The following is a 13,585-nucleotide window of genomic DNA, read 5'->3' as shown; positions in this document are numbered from 1 at the left end:
AGTAAAGAATATACTACATATCCGTATGGATATTAATAGTATAAACGTTGTAAATATTGTTGCCATGACAAGAAGACAAAGTTTGATTATTAAAGGTTTTCACATGCTCTTAGATAGTGATTGTCTATAAAAACATGATGTAACGTTTTTTATTACACTAGCTATTATTATTATGTTAAATAAATTGTATTATAGTACAAACTATCAATAAATTTGTATAAAAAAATCTTTATTGTCTTACTTATTTTTCTTAGTTAGAAACAAAGTATTTCGTCATCTCAAACAGATACAAGACCTGGAGGTAAAGTTTCTTACCAACACACAGTAAAATTGGTAATAAAACATATAGTAACTATTAAAAATAGTTCGTCTCACGCAAAGATGGCCGCACTCATCAAATGGCATGCTACCGGAAATTGTCGTCTGCTATAGAAAATATGATCCGCTAATATGGCGGGCCCATTGTTCTTAGGTATAAAATGGTGCAGTATCAGAAAAAACGTCGTCTGTTACGGGATAAGCATAAAATCGTCTGCTACAGAAGTTCCGATAATTTCACACCCGAGTGGGTTCAAAAAACGACTCATTTTCTAATCGATCCAAGATGGCGGTTTTATATAGAATAAAGAAGGGGTCACCGAGTGCATATCGACTGGATGAGCCCCCCTGACTACTTAAATATTTAAATTCTGGAATATTTTTTACTAAGTTATCCAATGATTGAGACATAAATTGGAATGAATCAATAAAGACCAAGTCGGAAATCATAAATGCCATATATCTTTCCATATTGTTAGGAATAACATTAATTTCTTTTTTGAATTTCCCTATTTGTTGCATAATAAAATGACCGTCATAACCTCTTAAATTATGAAAAATAACAGAAATTTTGTGTGTTAGTATAAAATTAATATTACATTCTGAGTGAGCACTTCCTCTGAATTTTCCTGTTATATGGCAGTGATCTCTTACTTTGATTGAATCTTCTATACATTCTTTTTCACAAATGTGACAAGATTTCTGCTTTTTAAATTCACTTTCATCTTTTTTAGACATTCTTAATTCTTTGTTAAAGTGCTCTTTAAATATTTCTTTACAATATTCCTCTTCCTCAAGCATTTTTTCAATAAACTTATAAACTGCATTAGGTCCTCTATAAATCTGGGTTGGTTTAGTATAACTGTTAACATAACAACAAACAACTTTATAGCCGTAACCACAATCTATATGATTTTGATATGGTTCAGTAAATGAAGATTCAGGTGATGGTAAAGCAGTTAAAACTTTCTTAGTTATTGATTCAAAATCAGCATAAATTACACAAGGTACTGCTAAACCTTTATGATAATTTTTAAATTGTACTTTACTTCCCTCTTTTAGCATTTTTACGCCTTGGGTACCATTAATAGCTAAACATTTTGGTATGTGTTCATTTAATATTCTTTCTGGAGTAAAATGCTGCAGGCAGCTTTTACAAAAATGTTTTTTATTTGCATGTTTTGTTTTGTTAAACATTAATCTATTAAAGTCTTTTATCCGAACATAATGATGGACCGGGGTCCCTGGTGACTTACAGTCGCCATTTATCTTATCTTTATTAATTAATACATATCACAGTGTTCTTCGTATTGATATTTTGATGTACAACGGATAAATACCTGTAGGTTCTTCATAACCAAATATATTAAATGATATTTCATTTAAAACTTCTATTTTAGGTACTTGATTTAATGTAACAGGAAACTTTATTCCAGTATAATCAAGATCGTTTATATGTTTTTTATATTTTGAAATTTTTTGAGGATTTTTTTCAACAGGAAATTTGTAAGCTAAATGACACCATTTAAAACATTCGTTATCATCATTCTTTATATTTATTAATCCTTTCATTGAATTTTGTAATGGTTTTGGTAATTCTAAATAACTTGAAGCAGCCAATGGACTATACTTATATCTATTTATATAATGAGCATCAACTGATTCTATTCTCCATCCGCTTCCTTCTGAAATCCAGTTGCCAATTCTATTTATTATTTCATCAAAAGCTTGACGTAAAATGTTTTTTATTTCATTTGTATTAATAATTTCTAAAGCCTTTGATTAAAAATAAGCTGATTTATATATTGTATCTGTTGCACTCATTTTTACAAAAGTTATTTTTAAAACAAAGTTTATTTTTATACCTTTTAAAGCTTTAAGTTCAGATTTAAGTATATCAAATGAGTCGTTTATAGTTAAATATAATTGATTTTTTGGATCTTGTCTATATTCAACTTTAATTTCAAATTTCTTAATATATTGATTTTTTGATCTCTCAATTTCCATCTATATATTATATTTAGAAAATAAAATTCGTTAAGCAAAAAAGTGTTAAAAAATAATAAAATAAATAAAGTTTAAGAAGAAATAAAATATTTAAATTTATATCTTTTTCCGTTACTTTTTGATATTCCACTTTTTACTCTGTTTTTCCCTTCGCAGCACATTTTTATTAATCCAGAATTAATATCAAGGTCTTTAAATGCTGCGTAAGTGCTTCTATATATTTTTTCTTCATTAGTGTCACAATCGGTTGCAATAACTCTTTTAGGGTTGTTTCGATGATTATTTGGTCTGGGACAATCACATAATCTTACATTACTTTCCTCTTCTAACATTAAATAACCACAGTCCCATTCAAATAAATTCTTTTCTAATAGATAAGGATCTATAACATTTTGTAATTTATCAATGACATGATTTTTATATTCATCGCTAACTATTTGATTAAGTTTTGATTTAATAACATTTCTTCTTTTAAGAACTTTTTTATATGAATTATTGTCTGGATTCCTTATTTCTCCTAAAATACTAGATAATTTTGGCATAATCATTCTATCTACTTTTCTATTAACCATCTATATATAATATACTTATAGAAAAGAATCTCTAAAAAACGCACGTAAAATTTAATACTACTCTTCTTCTTTTTTTACTTTTATATCCGTTAAGTTTAAATTCCTTCATATACGTTTCAAAAGGCATTGAATAGTTTTTTTCTTTCTGCATTTCTAACAGTATTGTAAAAATATCCTGAATAACTTTATTTGGATCTTCTTAATTTACTTTTCCGATCCGTGCTTTTGTTATTAGTTGTTTTATTTTCTGGTGATGCAATTTTAAAATAGCTTTTTTGTCTTCAACTATTAGTCTATTAATAAAAATAGTAATTATTGATGGAACAGCGCCAGCAACTGCTACAAATATAGGAATAGCTGGAACAAGTGCTAATGCAGCTGAGCAACCAAAGATACCTGCTGTAATCTGTAATCCTGTATTTACTCTTCCACAAAACTTATAACTTTTTCTGTAAGCAGCAGCTAGTTTAGTTAAGTGAATAATTAATTGATCTATTGTTTCTATTCCATTATTAGAAATTAGATTTTTATTACTCATTTGTATAATATATTTTCAATTTAAATTTCTTCCAATTCACTAAATGGTACCCAACTATTAAATTTTTCATTGTAACCTTTCCATTTTAATAAAGCTTGTTTTTTCTTATAGTCTCGTCTAATAACTTTTTCTATTTTTAAAAACCTCTTGTGTAGTAGGTAAAAGTTCTTGTTCATAAAATGAACCTTGAATTATTTCATCATTTAAATCTTTTAAAGTGTATGTTCTGGGATTTGTATTATTAATTTTATAAATTATAAATATTTCCTCTGTCCAGTTTGGTGTATATCCTTTTTCAAAATGTCTTTTAAGTTTGCTTAAGTGAACTCGATCACCAATTTTAAATTTTGGTTTACTTTTTGGTATCTTTAAATTACCATATAAATTAAAGTAAACAGATCCTTTATTCAAGTTTTTACTGGCTTTGGTTGGTTTCATTTTTATACTAGAATGTTTTGTTTTGTTATATTTATCAACCATTTCCTGTAAATTATCTAAATAAGTATAAGTATTATTTGCTGTAAAATATTTCCACATTATTCTTTTTAAACTTCTATTAAATCTTTCTATTACTACAGCCTTTCCTTCATTAAATGTATGATACATATTAATCTTATTTTTATTCAAAAATGATTCAAACTTTTTATTATAAAATTCTTTTCCTTCATCTACCCATAAATTTGTTGGTGTTCTGTCTTCTGAAACTATTTTATTAAATGCTTCAGTAACAGATTCTCCAGTTTTATTCTTTAATGGAATAACCCAAGCATATTTACTAAATATATCAATAACGGTTAACAAGTACTTTACACCTTTATTATATTTTGAAAAAGCTTGCATGCCAACTAAATCAGCTGACCAAGTATCATCAATGTCATGGACAATCACCCGTCGTTTCCTAAATTTTCTTTTAATTGGTTTGTGTAATTCTTCTGCTAATTCATCGCTCCATGTGATTTCGGGGGTATACTCTACCCCCTTTTCCCGTTTTCTGACTTTCGTCCCAACCCAAGTTTATATTTCGTTTTACAACTAAATGTTTTGCAATCTTTTCTCCAAATGTTTTTGATTTAGTGTTATTTAAGTTGAAAAGCATTTGTTTTTTCACATGTACGTTGCTGTAGCAAAAGTCATGGTCCATACATACTGCGTCTAGTTCGTTAACAGGGGGTCCGTTATCTAAAGGATTTCCTGGTCCACAATAATTATATCCTGGGAGTGTTAAACCTTTCTTAGGTAAAAAAGGTAACATTGCTTTATGAATATCTAAATTACCTGCTGTGATAGTACTTTTAACAAACTTTGATTTCATTTTTCCACAAGATGAACAGGTAGCCATTATCATTCTTTTCCCGTTTTTTGCTGTAACATAGTGAGGATTTATATTATCAGTAAATTTTCTTTCTTTCAAACAATATATTTTATTCTGTAAACTCATCTATATCAAATGTATTTAAAACTTTTTATTGGGCTTAAAACCTGTGGTTTTTGAATTGCCCGGCATTGACCAGTCCTGACCAAGGGTCATAGGTTAAATAAGGTCAAATAGGGCTCGCACCATCATAATACTAACTACTGACCTCGCGTATTTTTTCTTAATGGTAGACTATGGGAAAATCAAAACTTTCATAATATTTTCGTGGGTAGAACTTTTTCTACAATGTAAGTGTTGATGAAACTTCTCAGCACAATTGTAAAAAAAATATGGCCAATTATGTGGAGAAATAAAATGTATAGGACCGTGTGCTAATTTTGATGAATGACTGAAATAAACTGAAGAGTTCACGCTAATTATGTTAATTACTAAAAATGTCATATGTTTTAATATCATATTTTGACATTAGAAATAAAGTAACAGCTGCCGGCTTGTTACGGATTCCATTAAAATAGTCTTTCATGCAACTTGCTTAACATGGCAAAAAGTATCATCCTTTTAAATTATAAAACTGAAAGAGATTTTATAAAATCTTCAACGCGGCCATCGAAACAAAAATACCCTTTTATGCGTCATTTTGACGTCACGTCAAACGTAATTTAGCCTTTTACATAGATAGACAGTGGTGTGGGAGACATATTGATTTATTCCGGTCTGTGTGGGTCCGTCTGTCTGACACAAAGCTTTTCCACACTTGTAAGTCGAACATTTCCCTTTCGATCATCACCAAACTTGAAAGAATGTGTTTGACCATAAGACCTCGGCCAAGTTCGATAACTAGCTAAATCGGTCCAGGCATATTGGAGTTACTTTGGAGTAACGGAATCTAAGTTGAACATTTCTAATACAACCTTTGTCAAATTTGTATAAAATGTGTTTGACCGTCAGACCTCGGACAAATTCAATAATGTGCCAAAGTGGAGTTTGGGCCCCTGAATTGTTGTGAGTAATCTGTATATAAAGACTGACATGCAATTTAGATGATTAGGGACTGACTTGCATATTAGACGATTAGGCAGTGGGAGGCATTCCCTATTCCCTTTTTCTCAAAAGCAGCTATATTTGTAGTGCTGATATGTCACATGTGTATACGGCAGTTGAAATTTTTAATTGTGCTCATTCAACATTGCATCAAAAGCATTGACAATTATATGTACATAGAAACATTAATATCAGCAGTACTAACAACTAGTTATTTTTTTGTCATAGTGAATTATACATAGTTCATTCTTCCAGACAGTTTAGGTTACCATATTGATATCTAATAGCAATCACTGATATTGTTACTGTAACGTTTTTTGCGTTCCGCCGCAACATCATCATCTTTATTTCAAGACCGTTAAGATTCGCAGGTCTTTTTGCCCCAGGATCTCCCAGTGTACTTTTTTTAGGTTATCACACCAATTGAAAGGGAAATAACTGCAACATCCTTATTTAAAGTTAAGTGGTTTTGGGTTGTTCCCCTTGAGTTATAATATTATATTATATAGTATCAAATAAGTGATTATTTTGATGCTGGGTGTCATGGTGGTTGCAGTTTTTTGGGTGTTCTGGGGTAAAAAGACCAGCCTGTTACGGCCTGTTACGATCCGTTCTCCTTTTTGAATTTTGAATTTTGTATTTAAATTTTAAATTTCCAACAACATTGTCACATGATCATATCTTGTATGTCAATGTATATTATGTAATGAGGTACTATATGTACAAATTGCTGAATAAACTTTTATTCTGTTCTGTTCTGATGAAGTTTCCGTATTCAAAGCTTTTGAAAAAATTATGTTATTCAGGCGAACATGATATTGTTCATATTAAAGGTAATTAAACCCGATAAACTAAAGCTATTTCACGGTGTCAATCCATAACGGATACCTCGTAGCGCAATTTACCGTGCCCAATACCTCGGAGCGCAGGGCACAGGAGCCTCACAGCTCAAAACATGGAAGCCGGCGAAAAAGAGTTAATAAAAAAGGGTAAAATGACGTAAGTATGATTTATCAAGACTCTCGCCATGTCTCACGGAACTTTTGATACGTTTACTTTTATAGAATGATATGCATTTAATGCAATGTATTTGTGTTGTTGACAATTTGCGGAGTGGACACGGCTCATGTGCATTTCTGTGTAAGTATCAATATATGATTGTTGTTTGATATAATGTACGGTATGTGTACGTGTATATGTACCCTTATTTCAAATAGCATCTAAGTTGTCAAAATTTAGATCTTTTAAATTTTCATACTTGTAACTGAGCGGTGCGACATGTCGTTGTTATGTGTACAGAACCAATTGATTAATTTTTTTGGGACAGAGTTTAGCAAAAACACCTGTGCGTGTGTACATACAAGTATGACATCTCAACATTTCTATTTCAAATTGCTTGAAATTCTACATGAAAAACTCTTATGTAAGCAAAAAACAAAACAAAACAAAACAAAAATCATAAAACTCCAGTTTTTTTTTTAAGTTTTACCATCTAGATGATAACGATGATAACATACAGACTATAGTATACACTTTTTTTTGGTAAAAATATTCTGTTTTAATATTGTTATTAACAATGAACGCTTAATTTTCATTGCCAAGCAGGATGGTATAATTACCCCATATTTCACTGAATTTAGATAGTCTGTTGTCTTTTTTTTTGGCATTAGGCCTATGGGCTACATTTCTGTCTTAAAATAAAAGTTTGACAAAAAAAAAAAAGACACTGACGTCACTGCACGTTATTGTGAGGTCATTCTAGCGTGTTGCATATAAGTTTGGAGCTAATTCTTCATTTACATTTATAAATGGTCTATTTTGCAACCAAAATGATATATTATGTTAAAGGTTTGCTAAGTTATAGATAGAGTTTATGAAGTGAATTCTTAATGAAAAAAGAAACCGATAGGATGGGAGAGTGACGAATTCTCTTCGTGGACTCTCTGACGTAGTGTGAAATCTACATTTGACCGATCAGAATGGCGGAGTCAATCCTGTTAATTTAATTGACGTTTACAAATCACGTGAACTGTATCGGATTCTCCGCCTACCTTTGACTGACACCTCGAAGTAACAAAAATGTGTCGGCTTCCTTTGAAATACGATATATGCTCCAGGCCCGGATCCAGGGCCCGGCCGAGGGGGGCCGTGCCCCCCCCCCCCCACCCCAGTCGGCCGAGAAGTGACTTGTACTCAACAAAGATGCGCCTCAAAATTTAGACCAAGAAATGCACCAGAGGCCACCATTATACCTGTAGTTCAAAATTTTCCCGGGAGAGATCCCCCTGACCCCCCAATCAAGACGGGAGTATCAAACTCCTCCAATACCTTAAAATTTAGACCTAAAATGCACCAGAGGCCACCAATGTATGCATGTACTTCAAAAAAATACAGGGGGAGTCAATCGGATCCGCACCTGACCCCTGAATCCCTACCTAACATGGGCAAAGGCGCCCCCTCGAAAACCTTGCGCCTCGGCTTTGATGTCTTCGTTCAAGTCTGGTGCCCCCCCCCCCCCCCCCCCCCCAGTCAAAAATTTCTGGATCCGGCCCTGTGCTCTTATTTAGTAAGTAATTTTCTAGACACATTGTTTCAGCGACCTCGACTGATGCTAAACAGGGAAATGATGATTGTAACATAATCATTACATGAGCCGCGCCATGAGAAAACCAACATAGTGCGTTTTCGACCAGCATGGACGAACTAAAATTAAGGGAAAAAATTGGATCCTCAGGTAAGACAGTTAATGACATATCTGTCTTAAACTCAAGGCTTTCTGTATAACACATTGTCTGATCAAAATATGTTTATCGTGGAAGTATTCAATTGTGTTTATTTTATATTTGAGAGGTCCTTCTGCCATGCCCAAAAAAGCGCAAAAACATCTAGTAAAAATTGGACAACAAATGGTGTTGTTAGTTTGTCTAAACATCTTTGGAAAATATAATAATTTTAATTGTCGAAACAGATAAAACAGAACTGATAATAAAGTTTATGAAAACATAAGGAAAGTTTGAAATTTTGAAGTATTTTATCACGCACCTCAGGATTTCACTCTTCCTGAGTTCAGGTTATAAAACGTGAACTCGTGAAATACAAAATTATGAACCTTATGTTTCACATTTTATACCTTCAATGTTATCATAAAATGTAATAAAACGTGAATCCTTAAAGCAGAAAAAATGTAACTTCAAAATTTCACACTACACGACATCATGATATTTTAAATTTCTTAAAACATGAAATCAAGAAGTTTGAAATCTTGAAGTATGAAGTCATGAACTTCACGACTTAACACTTCATAATGACTGTTCCCAAAATCGATAGGCGTCATGTACTCTGCATGAGCAATCATCCTATGAAGTTTCAACATTCTGGATTGAGTGGTTCTCAAGTTACTGACCGGACATTGTTTTCCATGTTCGGGCCCCTGTGACCTTGACCTTTAATAGAGTGACCCCAAAATTAATTGGGGTCATTTACTCTGCCTGTCCAATTATCCTATAAAGTTTTAACATTCTGGGTCAAGAGGTTCTCAAGTTATTGATCGGAAACGGTTTTCCATGTTCAGGCCACTGTGACCTTCACCTTTAACAGAGTAATCCCAAAATCGATAGGGGTCATCTACTCTGCATGACCAATCATCCTATTAAGTTTCAACATTCTGGGTCAAGTTGTTCTCAAGTTACTGACCGGAAATATTTTTCAATGTTCAGGCCTCTGTGACCTTGACCTTTAACAAAATGACAATAAGATCGATATGGGTTATCTACTTTGCATGACCAATCATCCTATTAAGTTTCAACATTCTGGGTCAAGTTGTTCTCAAGTTACTGACCGGAAATGTTTTTCAATGTTCAGGCCCCTGTGACCTTGACCTTTAACAAAATGACCCCAAGATCAATATGGGTCATCTACTTTGCATGTACAATCATCCTATGAAGTTTCAACATTCTGGGTCAAGTGGTACTCAAGTTATTGATTGGAAATGGTTTTTAATGTTCAGGCCCCTGTGACCTTGACCTTTAACAGAGTGACCCCAAAGACAAAAGGGATCATCTACTCTACATAACCAACCATTCTATGAAGTTTCAACATTCTGGGGTCAAGTGGTTATTGATCGGAAATGGTTTTCAATGTTCAGGCCCCTGTGACCTTGACCTTTGACGGAGTAACCTCAAAAACAATAGGAGTCATCTACTCTTCATGACCAATAATCCTATTAAGTTTCAGCATTCTGAGTCAAGTGGTTCTTTAGTTATTGATCGGAAATTGTTTTCAATGTTCAGGCCCCTGTGACCTTGACCTTTGACGGAGTAATCCCAAAATTAATAGGGGTCATCTACTCTTCATGGCCAATTATCCTATTAAGTTTCAACATTCTGGGTCAAGTGGTTCTCTAGTTATTGATCGGAAACTGTTTTCAATGTTCAGGTCCCGGGGACCTTAACCTTTGACAGAGTGACCACAAAAACAATACTAGCAGCCCTACAACCCTATGAAGTTTGAAGGTTCTAGGTCAAATGGTTCTCCAGTTATTGCTCGGAAATGAAGTGTGACGTACGGACGGACGGACGGACGGAAGGACCGGACGGACGGTCAGGGCAAAAACAACATGTCTCCCCCAGAGGTGGGGGGAGACATAATTATACTTTCTTTACAGTATTAGATCATGTATACATACATATAGAGAGAGCAATCATCAATTTGCAACGTCTTAATTTTTTAATTGGTAAATAAATTATGCACTAAAATATGTGCATTTTACAACTCATTGTTTTTGAGCTTTTTCTATGATCTGGCCTTTTTTAGTTGCAATCAGAAGCTAACCCAGAGGGACTCTCTACATATAGTGATACAGTTATATTTTATAGAATGATCTAAAGCTAAATTACTTTTCATTTCCCGGCGACGGTCTCTTCTCTCGAAAAATCTTTGTATGAAGTTCGACGCCTTTCCTACTGATTTCTTTGATCCTCCTGGAAAATTTCATCAAAAGATTGTAGTATTATTATATTAACTTTAACTTACTCCCTTTCTGGAAAGAAACAGAATCTCGCTCTTTCAGATTAACATCTTTTATTCTAATATGAAATGAACAGTACAGTAAAACAGAGAGATAAAGGAAGTGATAAAGCAGCATAATGAGTATTAATAGATTCAATATTTCTTATTCGTACAGTATAGATGTAGATAAACTTCAAAAATGTTTAAACGTTAGTTTGTTACATGTATCATTATTTTTTTACTGAAAAACAGCTGCTAAGTCCTTTATTAAGACTTACAAAAATATCTGTACCTTGAAAAATGTTTAAAGAAATATTAAAAACAAAGCTTTACCTTGAGCTCTCTTTTCATTTTCCAGTTCATCAATTTTTTCTTGAACAGCATCAACTTTTTCTGCAACATCATGTACCTCTTCTTTTACGTTGTCCACCTTCTCTTTGACTGCATGAACGTCTTCTTTTACGTTGCCAACCTCGTGTTTTACTTCTTGTACGTCTTTCTTTACAAGTTGCACTTCACTTTCTAATCCTTTCTCAAATTTTCGCCACTTCTTAATTTCCCCATCAATTCTTTTTTCAGCCTCTTCATCCAGAGGACTATTTTTGTATGCATTAAATTGTTGTTGTAGATTTTGAACAGGATTTTGAACGCATGTATTCAGTCGATTGAGTACCTACAGTAAGATAAGAATCAGATGCATTCCTTTACAAAATTTTGACATGACATTAATTGCTAAACGGTTGGCGTGATATTCTACATGCTGAATCGCATAGTTTAACAACTTATTTGTACGATTTAAATACGTTTGGCAAAATAATGTGTCGTACGTATGATTCTGACACGATCCGCTGCAATTGCTATATAAATTCAGCGGTGACGTCATAAATGTTTGACATAAAGTACTGTAAGACGTCATAATGATGTGAGGTCATATTAAAGTTAATTGTAACTCGTAACACAGGGTCAACTCGCCTAATTTGATGATTATGTTTATAATAAGTTTGCGAGCTATTAGATTACTTATTTATAAATACTTCTCAAAATTCTGATAAAAAAGAAACAAATATCTGATGATCTATACGTTCCACCACAGGGGGTAAATTCAATTGTAACAATACATGACCCGAATGACGTATTACGCTGAAAATGTAGTACTGTAAAATGCGAATTATTTGCGTTGTTAGAATCGAAATAATAAACATGTCCCAATAATAGTATCAATTGATAAAACATGGACAGTCGTTTGGATGCGAATAATTAAATCACTTGTGCTACGCGCTCGTGATTTAATTATTACGCATCTTAACTCCTGCCCATATTTTATTATCTACCTGATAAAATATAGGAACAGATTATTATTTCTTAAGTAACTAAGTTGTCTGTATTTTAGCTCATGCTTGAGAGTTAGTAAGTCGTGCGTATGCTTTAGTAACTCATATGAATATAATGAGTTACTAAGCCATACGTACTTTTTCATATTATTGTGTATACTTCATATTTTATTGAAATGTCTGTCTCATGGATGTTGAATAGATCTACTCTTAAATTTAAAAGCTTGCATGTCAACAAACTTTATGCCGAAAATAATAACTGAATAATCAAAATATGGCTTATAATGTACTACCTTTCACAAAAGATTGTACTTGTTGCAAATAGATATTCTCTCTAATATTTGGCGAACATTTGCCTTAATCTGATGTAAGATTGGGTTGGGGTCGATTATTTCAAAAATCTATTTACGTTCATGTTTACTTCTGACACTTTTCTGACTGACAAATAATAATAATAAGGTACAATTTATACAAAATATTCAAGATAGCCATTTATGTTATTTAGGAAGTATAATTTAATGCAGAAAAGAAATAAAATCATCAGAATGAAACCAGTTTTAAAAGCATTTCATTTCTTTCTGAATATATCTCTTAGATGTACAGTTACCCATGTATTCTTTCCATTTTGAAGCATTTTTATGTGTCATTCAAACAGCATGTTTTGTGGACTAAAAGCATTTTTTTCATTGTAAAATGTTGGAAGTGCATTTATGTCAACGTGTAAGATGGAAGAGATTTGTAAGTGACATTTATGCTTTTATCATACTGATAGCGCCATATATTCATAGTAATCTGTAAGACCTGAAATCCGTATAACATCAAGTAGGATATAGTCTATTTTATAAAGTATCTCCGTCTTTTTTCACACTTGACGAGATAAAATCAACCACTTGAACTATAACTAACGTTTGTATGCTAACTTTCTAAACTATGACACTTTTTTCTAATTTGAAGATCAAGGTGTTAAACTTTAGGTACCAACAGAGCTTTCGTCTTTCAGATTTATGCCTAATGCCATGCATAATTTGCATAGCATTATGCGACATGAAGCATAAATTTTAAAACTACTATGAACACTGTTAAAGGCGTTGCTTTGTTTCATTGAACAGCGAAAACAATACAGATCATCTGCTGACCATAGGCATTCACCCTATGAAGTTTGACTGCAACAGACTAAAATCTCCCTAGATATTGAACTGAAAAAGTGCAAAATTATCTGATGATTTAAGCCACATATTTACATTTGTTAACGTAAAATCTTAGTATTACCTGCTCAATTTCCAACCATTTGTGCGTAAAGGTGTTCTGCGTGATACTAGTCGTAGAGGAAATGTGAGCTATCTAGAAGAAACAAAAATGTATAGATAATCTATAATTGTAAAATGAAGTTTTCATG

The 13,585-nt window shown here is 32.6% G+C and overlaps 1 protein-coding gene across 1 annotated transcript in view; it reads right to left on the bottom strand.

Annotated features, from left to right (window-relative positions):
* LOC123528055 (E3 ubiquitin-protein ligase DZIP3-like) overlaps positions 1 to 13,585 on the bottom strand; it is a 53,845-nt gene that overhangs the window by 17,929 nt on the left and 22,331 nt on the right. The window contains exons 3-5 of the mRNA XM_053518351.1: positions 13,459 to 13,530; positions 11,192 to 11,531; positions 10,747 to 10,830 (exon numbers count right to left, since the gene is read on the bottom strand). Of these exons, the coding sequence (XP_053374326.1) occupies positions 10,747 to 10,830; positions 11,192 to 11,531; positions 13,459 to 13,530 (496 nt within the window). The remainder of the gene's footprint in view (positions 1 to 10,746; positions 10,831 to 11,191; positions 11,532 to 13,458; positions 13,531 to 13,585) is intronic.

Source organism: Mercenaria mercenaria, chromosome 11 (assembly GCF_021730395.1).
Source record: "Mercenaria mercenaria strain notata chromosome 11, MADL_Memer_1, whole genome shotgun sequence".
Classification (NCBI taxonomy): domain Eukaryota; kingdom Metazoa; phylum Mollusca; class Bivalvia; order Venerida; family Veneridae; genus Mercenaria; species Mercenaria mercenaria.
The sequence above is the reverse complement of the archived record's forward strand: the minus strand, read 5'-3'. Positions and strand labels throughout refer to the sequence as shown.